This window comes from Rhinopithecus bieti, unplaced genomic scaffold (assembly GCF_001698545.2).
Source record: "Rhinopithecus bieti isolate Rb0 unplaced genomic scaffold, ASM169854v2 scaffold_7414, whole genome shotgun sequence".
In the NCBI taxonomy this organism is placed as follows: Eukaryota; Metazoa; Chordata; class Mammalia; order Primates; family Cercopithecidae; genus Rhinopithecus; species Rhinopithecus bieti.
The window spans coordinates 2,828,868-2,838,995 of NW_016806087.1; the positions used below are offsets into that span (position 1 = coordinate 2,828,868).

Here is a 10,128-nt window from a genome sequence, read left to right on the forward strand (position 1 = left end):
ATATATATATATATATATAATTTACCATGATATTTCCAATCTTTCTAAAGCCTCGGTAGTGTGGTGGTGGATATCATTAAAACAAAAGGGTTGAAAAACAGTTCTCAATCTCGTTTCTACTACCAGATACAAGACAAATGTCATTCACATTCCCATGGTGCGATGCTCCTGGCATGGTAGTGCTTTTCCATTCCTTTCTTTTCTACTCCATAAAGCACAATGGAAGGTGAGTGAGTGATTCCAATGTAAGAATAACCTGCAGTCCAGTCCAACACAGTCAATTATTCATAGCATTTGACTCAGATTATCCTCATACTTCACAGCTGATCACAACACATTTTGGTGTCAACACCACTTCTGATGAGGATCTCTCATTCATTTAGTTCCTTACCTTTAGTCAAGGTCAATATTCTTACCTGCATTCATTATGATATATTTATTTGATTTATTTACATAACCAGTAGAAAGGAGATTTTAAAAATATTTATTACATTTGTTTCTAGAAATCATAGAAAATAAAAATTGATACAATTATGATATACAACTTTAGAAAGGCATATTTATCCTTTCACACCAGAGAAGTTTATGCAATGCCAGACATGGAAATACCAAAGCCATTGGTGACAAAGGGGAAACGCTACTGATAGAAGAAGCCCTTGTCCATCTTTATAGTTTTCTTCTCTACCATTATTTATTTTTGAGCAAATACTAGTCCAGTGGAAAGAGTTCTGAACATAAAAGGCACCTAAAGTAAAAATTAGACCTTAACTAATAAAACAGCTGTACACGTTTACATTAAGAAAAAAAGCCCGGCCAGCACAGCTCACGCCCGTAATCCCAGGAGTTAGCCTCGGCAACATGGCAAAACCCCGTCTCTACAAAAAATACAAAAATCAGCTAGGCGTGGTGGTGTGCGCCTGTACTCCCAGCTACTCAGGAGGCTGAGGTGGGAGAGTCACTTGAGCCTGGGAGGTCAAGGCTGCAGTGCAAGATTGAGGATTGCGGCATTGCACTGCAATTCAGCCTGCGGTACAGAGTGAGATCCTGTCTCGAAAAAAAAGAAGAAAGAAAAAGCGCCTATCAATGCAATGTTCCTGCAAGGCACTGATAATATAAATGCAAAAGCCACTGCAACTAAAAAGTCTATAATGCTTGCCTGAATCTAGTACATAAGCAGGATAATGACAATCACTTTTTGTTTATAAATTTGTAGATAATAAATCATTTAAATCAGCATGAGTACTGTATTTATATTTGTGGGTCGTGGCCCTCAAATTATTTATCCATAGTCCAGATTTGTTTTGTTGCATTTGCTCTGAAAATGAATTGTTGTATACTCCATCACAGATGTGTCAAATACTCCTGCTGTCTTTTGAGAGCGTAGCAAAACCTAAACCTGCTACTTTAAATCAAAGTCCTTTTTTTATTGTAAAGTTGACATTGTATTATGATTTAAGCACCTGAAGTATATTTTGACCAATTTATATTCTGAGCTAAAATTGAGAACCTCAGGATTTGTGTACATGTACAAATATTGCAAATTATTTAAGCTAATAAAAACTTAAAAAAATACAAATAATTTTGTATTACAAAGATTTGGAATCCATATATGAGTCTGAACTAAGACAAAAATGCACAGGGAGCCAGGAAGCAAATACTTGTGTGCATTTTCTAATCTGTGGACAAGGTACTGCTCAGCGAAGCCAGGTTGTATTCAGCTGCGTCTGGTTCTTGATACTGGTATCCATTTTTAGCACTTCTCGAATGGCCATGGTGGCGTAAGTAGAAGGGGGTAGAGAAAATCCATTTTCAGAGCCCTGTATTTGCCTTCTGCCAGGCAAGAAAGAAGAAAACAGTCAGAAAATGAAGGCAGCTGCAGACAGACTGGTGAGAGTCACATAATCTCTAAGAAAATACAAAGAACTGTGCTGCTTTCCTTAGACTCCACTTCCCAGGGGGCCTCAGAGAATGAGACCATGGAAGTTAGAGATCTGTGAGTGTGAACCTGCTGAAAGGTTACAGGAATTCTACCCAGGAACTTTCACAAAAGGGCAGATGACAGAAGAACACAAAAGAGAAATGCATGTAAAGTTAAAAAAAATAATAATAAATTATGGCCTGGGAAAAAACAGAGAATTTGATGATGAGAATGCCAATTTAATTAATTAATTAATTTTTTTTTTTTTGAGACAGAGTCTCGCTCTGTTGCCCAGGCTGGAGTGCAGTGGCGTGATCTCGACTCACCGCAGCCTCCACCTCCCAGGTTCAAGCAGTTCTCCTACCTCAGCCTCCTGAGTAGCTGGGATTACAGGTGCCCACCACCACACCTGGCTAATTTTTTTTGTATTTTCAGTAGAGATGGGGTTTCATCATGTTGGTCAGGCGGGTCTGGAACTCCTGACCTCAAGTCATCCTTTCGTCTCGGTCTCCCAAACTGCTGGGATGACAGGTGTGAACCACCACGCCCAGCCACCAATTTAATGTTTTAGATTCTTCCTGAATTTTCACTTACCTTTGGTAACTCCCTGTGGGGCATGGGGAGAAACACTCCATCACCTAACATCACAACCATCTATAACATGCATTTGTTTTCAGGAGGATTTACTGGTTTTAATTACTAACTTCCAGTCATAATTGTGAAAGTAAGGTCATAAAACAACAATGAAATCATGGGTGGTGGTAGTGCTTGTAAGAGCAGTTTTCAAAAAAAAATTACATTTTTGTTTAATGAAACATTTCAAAGTCAATACAGAGCTAATGATTGAGTAAACTTACCAGAAGCAAAAACTGGTGGTGGCTTCCCTTCTAGGTTGTCCACATCTGTGTTGAAAAGTGGAATTTTGGGATCATCATACGCAACGACTTCCCTTCAAAACATATGAATAAAGGTAAGTATGAATGTGAACTTTCATAAAAGGTACTAAGCCATTCATCATCATTTGTTTAACAAGAAAAACACCTAAGTTTACTGTAAATAATTATAGTTAGGACTCTTGAATAACAGAGCAGGACCAGATTTTATACGTAAGTTTTGCATATATATATATATACACACACACACACACACATATTTTTTTTTTTTTTGAGATGGAGTCTCACTCTGTTGCCTAGGCTGGAGTGCAGCCTTGGCTCACTGCAACCTCTGCCTCCTGAGTTCAGTAGATTCTCCTGCCTCAGTCTCGCAAGTAGCTGGAACTACAGGTGCCTGCCACCACGCCCAGCTAATTTTTGTATTTTTAGTAGAGATGGAGTTTCACCATGTTGGCCAGGGAGGTCTCAAACTCCTGACCTCAGGTGACCCACCCGCCTCAGCCTCCCAAAGTGCTGATTACAGGCGTGAGCCACTGTGCCCAACTCAATCCAATTATATTCTATTAGTTATTTAAAAATGTACAACTGGGGCCAGGCATGGTGGCTTATGCCTCTAATCCCAACACTTTGGGAGGCCGAGGTGGGATGACTGACTAAGCCCAGGAGTTCAAGACCAGCCTGGGCAACATGGTGAAACCCCATCTCTTTATATTAATAATTAAAATTTTTAAAATGTACAAATGACAACTATTTTTTTTTTAGATGGAGTCTCGCTCTGTCTCCCAGGCTGGAGTGCAGTGGTGCAATCTTGGCTCACTGCAAGCTCTGCCTCCTGAGTTCACGCCATTCTCCTGCCTCAGGCTCCCAAGTAACTGGGACTACAGGTGCCCACCACCACACCCGGCTAATTTTTTTGTATTTTTAGTAGCGACGGGGTTTCACCGTGTTAGCCAGGACAGTCTCGATCTCCTGACCTCCTGATCCACCCACCTTGCCCTCCCAAAGTGCTGGGATTACAGGCATGAGCCACCGTGCCCAGATGACAATTCTTTTTAAATTGAGAAGCAGTAAACTTCACTTTGTACAGCTGTGATCAAATTATTATGGCATTTACATTTTCTGCAGAGTGGGTGCCACAACCAACAACAGCTTGTTACTAAGGAGGAACAGTTCTCTGGAGTGGGGAAGGCAAAGTCCTACCATGTGGACCTCTTGCTTGTAATCCAGAGAAGAGGAGGGAAGAGAGATGCAGAAGAGAAGGAAATAGGGAATGAAATAATTTCCTGGCAATAGGCAACTAGTTCAGGATTTCATTTTAAAATTATCAAATAAAGCTTTAGATAATACTGGGTATTAAAATTTGTTTTTGAGACAAGGTTTCGTTTTGTCACCCAGGCTGGACGGCAGTGGTGTGATCACAGCTTACTGCAGCCTCAACCTTTCAGGCTCAAGCAATCCTCCCACATAGGCCTCCCAAACAGCTGGGACTACAGGTGTGCACCATCATACCAGGCTAATTTTTGTAATTTTTTGTAGAGAAGGTCTTGCTATGTTGCAGAGGCAGGTCTCAAACTCCTAGGCTCAAGTGATCCTCCCACCTTGGGCTCCCAATAAAGTATTTTTAAACAAATGAATACAAGTATCTTTTCCTCTCTAGAAACATGATATTAAAACAACCAGAGCAGTGTTTGGAACTCACAGTTAATCCTAAGTAAGGTAATTTGCTCAGGGATAGCTCTGTAAGCAAATCTAAGTTTTTAGAAATAGGAAAAAAGTTAACTGTGTATACATTTCTTCAATAATTCAGTGATGCCAACAAAATGTAAATGAACTCACTTTCCGCAACTGTTTATATTCAAAACAGCTTCTTTATTTCTTTTCTTTTTTTAGAGACACGGTCTCACTATATTGCCCAGGCTCGTCTCAAACTCCTGACCTCAAGCAATCCTCCCGCCTCAGTCTCTCCGAATCTCTGGGCTTACTTATTAGCCACTGTGCCCAGTTTAGCTTCATTTACTTCTTGATAATTTGAAAAATACAAAGTAGTAGCAGTAGTGTTAACAATAGTAATAATAACAATAACTAACACTTATGAAACCCTTACATGCTGGTTGTAAGCACCAAAAAATACGGTCATGCACTGCTTAACAACAGGGACATGTTATAACCCTTGTCAGGCAATTTCATCACCGTGTGAACATCACAGAATGTACTTACACAAACACAGATGGTATAGCCTACTACATGCCTTGGTTATAGAGTACAGTCTACTACTCCTAGGCTACAAACCTATACAGCATGTTACTGTATTGAATAATGCAGGCAACCGTAACACAATAGTTAAGTACTTGTGCATCTAAACACAGAAAAGGCACAGGCTGGACATGGTGGCTCATGCCCATAATCCCAATGCTTTGGGAGGCTGAGGTGGGAGGATTGCTTGAGCCCAGGAGTTGGAGGCTGCAGTAAGCCATGATTATGCCACTGCATTCCAGCCTGGGCACAGAGAAAGAATCTGTCTCTATTAAGAAAAAAAAAAGAAAAGAAAGAAAAGAAAAGAAAAGAAAGAAAACAAAAGAAAAGGAAAAGAAAAGACAAAAGAAAAAAAAGAAAAAAGGTAAGGCCAGGTGTGGTGGCTCACGCCTGTAATCCCAGCACTGTGGGAGGCCGAGGCAGGAGGATCATCTGAGGTCAGGAGTTTGACACCAGCCTGGCCAACATGGTGAAATCCTGTCTCTATTGAAAATACAAAAATTATCCGGGTGTGGTGGCAGGTGCCTGTAATCCTAGCTACTCTGGAAGCTGAGGCAGGAAAATTGCTTGAACCTGGGAAGCAGAAGCTGCAGTGAGCCAAGATAATGAGTGAAACTCCGTCTCAAAAACAAAAAAAAAAAAAGAAAAAAAAAGGTAAGTAAAAATATGGTGTTATAATCTTATGGGACCACCATCATATTTGCAATCTGTCATTGACTGAAAATTCTTTGTGCAGTACATGACTCTATATAAAGTGAAGCAAAAGCTTACAACTTATATGGTAATTCAGTTCTATTTCATTCCAGATGATTACTCACCAGCTAACATTCTGAGGACGAATAATGATCTTTCGGTAGGCCCCTGACAAGGAATAATCTCGAATTTTGTGTCTCATGTTGTCAATATCAAGATTGTCAGCGGTGAGCATTTCCCTGTAGGCTTCTTGAACTAATATAAAATACAAAAAGTTAGTTGAAATGCAGCTTGTCAGTCAAGTTATCCTGAACTAGATTATAAATAGAGTAACATGTAAGTTCAGTTAGACTGCCCTAATAAAATTAGTCATCTTAATTTATAATCCAAAATCTGTTCCCTGGAATCAAAATTTAGTGACTTAGTAACTAGGACTACAGGGTGTACTGAGCTTTGGTTTGGCCAATTTGTAAGTTATTTTTGCAACCAGTCACAGGACCTGTGGTGTAAGGTTCCCAAGCCAACTACAAAAGGCCATTTCATCCAAAGTTACTAAACTACATTTTATACGGGCTGAGAGTTGGAAGACACCATATACAGAGACTTCAAACTCTCTCTGGAAGAGGCAGTTATAAATAAATGTATAAAAATAAGAGACCTTGGAAAACCATCTGCCTCACCCGCGCACCTGATGTAGAGTCTTTTTTTATAGCACTCAAGAGAGACAGTTTTCCAGCCTCTGCTTGCACAGTCAATGGGGAAATACTTCTTTGTGAGGCATGCAATTATTAGAAAGTTCTTCCTATTCCAAGCTGAAATCCATTTTCTTATAACTTCTGTTGACGCTTTGGAACACAGTGGATTAACTGTCCTCTTCGACATATAGTCATAAGTACTGGATCTTTCAGCCATATCTTCTCTAGACCAAACAATGCTTCCCTTAGCTGTCTCTCCTTTAACATTTCTGTATTTCCCACAAACCTTTTATCTGCCCCAGGGTAACAGGCTCATATACAATAGTAACTCCAGATATTTTAAACTTTTTATACAAACTACTATCAAACTGGGCCTTTTCTACTGGCATTTGATCATTGGGCATAAACGTGGGAATTTACATTTATTCCTATTAAATGCCTTCTGCAGTTTTTTTTTTTTTTTTTTAACATCTTACTAAATTATTTATTGCAAACTTGCCCCTCTATTACAACTTTTGCTAGTCTTCTACTCATTAACTAATGTAAGACATTGAATATGAAATGTCACACATATTGAATAAATTATTGGATGGATAAATGCAAATACATTGAAATTGTGTTTTTAAAATATTACAATAGAATATTATGCTATTCTTAAATACTTATTTTTCATATAATTAATATTGACTATTTTTCACAATTTGTAAATATAACAAGCAAATTTCTTTGTTCAAGTCACTTATAAAAAATATTGGCTAGAACAGGGTCCCTCACCACACACTAAGGACAAAAGGGATCCCTCAGTCAAGCACTGTCAGTTACCAGGTGTGCATGTGTTACATACCCAGACACCTGAAATATCACCCATCCAGTCTACAAATGGCCATCCTGGCTATAGGGTTTTCATGAATGGCTTTGTCAAAGGCATTGCTGAATTTATGTTCTAATAGGTACTGGCAAAGTTCCTGATCCCAAAAGGTTTAAGAGAGAAGAGGAAAATAATGTTTTCTTCCTTATGATAGTTGATTTTGGGTGTCAACTTGACTGGGGTAAGGGAGACCCCAACAGCTAGTAAAACATGATTTATTTTCAGTGCTTCAGTAGGCACTGAGTTCAGCCTTCTTCTCAGAGGGAAATCCAGGTGGTGTGGTATTTGATTAGAGCGACCGGACTGTGCCGGGTGAGTTGGTGAGGGTGTTTCTAGAGGAGACTGGCATGTGAATTGGTGGGCAGAGTGGGGAAGATCTGCCCTCAAGGTAGGTGCACACCTCCAATTGGCTGGGGGCCTGGATGGAACATAAAGGCAGAGGAAGAGTGAATTCTCTCCCTCTTCTTCCCAGAGCCAGATGCCTTTCTTCGCCTGTCTCTGGATGTCAACTCCAGATTCTCTGGCCTATGCACTCTGGGACTTATACCAGTGATTCCCCAGGTCTCAAGTCTTTGACCTCCAACTAAGTGTTACATCACTGGCTTCCCTGGTTCTGAGGCCTTCACACGTGGACTAAACCATGTTGCTGGCTTTCCCAGTTCTCCCATTTGCAGATGGCCTGTAGTGGGACTTCTCAACTCCACAATCAAGTAGGCCAGTTTCCCTAACAAATCCCCCCTTTCCCCGCCCCGCTTTTTTTTTTTTTTCCTCTGAGACGGAGTCTTGCTCTGTCGCCGAGGCTGGAGTGCAGTGTCGTGATCTCAGCACACCACAACCTCTGCCTGCTGGGCTCAAGCCATCCTCCCACCTCAGCCTCCCAAGTAGCTGGGACCTCAGGTGTGCACAAGCAGGCCCGGCTAATTTTTGTATTTTTAGTAGAGACGGGGTTTTGCCAGATTGCCCAGGCTGGTCTTGAATTCTGGAGCTTAAGCAATCCACCCATCTCAGCCTCCCAAAGTGTTGGGATTATAGGCGTGAGCCACCGTGCCTGGCCTATTTATTTTATTTTATAATTTCAACTTTCATTTTAGATTCAGAGGTAGAGTTTCTTAATTTAAATTATCTATGTGAATGCATCCCTTTCTGGGAGACTGTCATAAATAACCAAAGATTATATATGTTTGAAATAGTAGCTTCATTATGTTAAACTTGTTATAACTATTTACCCCATACAGGGAACTTACTTTTATGCTTTGGGTAGATAACATCAAAGCCAGGCAAAGGCATTACTACATCATGGATAGAGTAATTATTAACATCATCTTCCTCAATATAGGAGGCTGTGGCTGTAAATTCACAAGTGAACAACAAATTAAGAAAATAGGCAATATTGTTATGAACTCAATCTTCTAAAATTATACACATCTAAGCAAGTCAGAAGTACAAGTTGGTACAGATTCAGTGGCCTAGAAAGCTTAAAGAAATTATGCTGGGCACGGTGCCTCACTTGGCTGTAATCCCAGTACTTTGGGAGGTCAAGGTGGGTGGATCACCTGAGGTTGGGAGTTCAAGACCAGCCTGACCAACATGGAGAAACCACGTCTCTACTAAAAATACTAAAATTAGCCAGGCGTGGTGGCACATGCCTGTAATCCCAGCTACTTCGGAGGCTGAGACAGGAGAATTGGTTGAACCTGGGAGGCGGAGGTTGCGGTGAGCTGAGATCATGCCATTGCACTCCAGCCTGGGCGGCAAGAGTAAAACTCCTCTCAAAAAAAAAAAAAAAAAAAGAAAAAAAGAAATTAAGCTGAGGCCAGGAGCAGCGGCTGATGCCTGTAATCCTAGCACTCTGGGATGCTGAGGTGGCCAGACTGCTTGAGCCCAGGAGATCCAGACCAGCCTGGACAACATGGAGAAACCCCATATCTACAAAAAATATAAAAATTAGCTGGGTGTGGTGGCAAACACCTGTAGTCCCAGCTACTCGGGAGGCTAAGGCAGGAGGATCACTTGAGTCTGGCAAATTGACGCTGCAGTGAGCTGTGACTGCACCACTGTGCTCCAGTCTGGGTGTTGGAGTGAGACTCTGTCTCAAAGAAAAAAAAAAAAAAAAAAAAAGAAGTTAAGTTTGGATATATATCCTTCTGTCTTTTCCACTCTACCCGAGAAATAAAAATCAAGGACTTAGAATAAGTAAAAGAAATTGTTTTTTGTTTTTTGAGACAGGGTCTTGCTCAGCCACTCAGGCTAGAGTGCAGTGGTATGATTAAGGTTCACTGCAGCCTCAATCTCCTGGGCTCAAGTGATCCCCCTGTCTCAGCCTCCTGAGAAGCTGGGACTGTAAGTGTGTGCTACTATGCCTGGCTAGTTTTTTAATTTTTTGTAGAGATGGGTCTTACTTTGTTGCCCTGGCTGGTCTTCAACTCCTGGGCTCAAGTGATTCTGCTGCCCTGGCCTCCCAAAGTACTGAGATTACACGTGTGAGCTACTGCACCAAATCTAAAGTAAAAATTTCAATGAAAATGGCCGGGCGCGGTGGCTCACGCCTGTAATCCCAGCACTTTGGGAGGCTGAGGCGGGCGGATCATGAGGTCAGGAGATCGAGACCATCCTGGCTAACACGGTGAAACCCCGTCTCTACTAAAATACAAAATTAGCCAGGTGTGGTGGTGGGCGCCTGTAGTCCCAGCTACTCAGGAGGCTGAGGCAGGAGAATGGCGGGAACCCGGGAGGCGGAGCTTGCAGTGAGCCGAGATCGTGCCACTGCTCTCCAGCCTGGGCGACACAATGAGACTCCGTCTCAAAAAA

The 10,128-nt window shown here is 41.3% G+C and overlaps 1 protein-coding gene across 1 annotated transcript in view; it reads right to left on the reverse strand.

Annotated features, from left to right (window-relative positions):
* Positions 1-417: 417 nt before the first annotated feature.
* The window catches only part of PUS7 (pseudouridine synthase 7), a 73,367-nt gene continuing 63,656 nt past the window's right edge, over positions 418-10,128 (reverse strand). Inside the window, exons 14-17 of the mRNA XM_017874641.1 lie at positions 8,565-8,666; positions 5,883-6,012; positions 2,776-2,867; positions 418-1,830 (exon numbers count right to left, since the gene is read on the reverse strand). Coding sequence (XP_017730130.1) covers positions 1,751-1,830; positions 2,776-2,867; positions 5,883-6,012; positions 8,565-8,666 — 404 coding nt within the window. The 3' untranslated portion in view covers positions 418-1,750. The remainder of the gene's footprint in view (positions 1,831-2,775; positions 2,868-5,882; positions 6,013-8,564; positions 8,667-10,128) is intronic.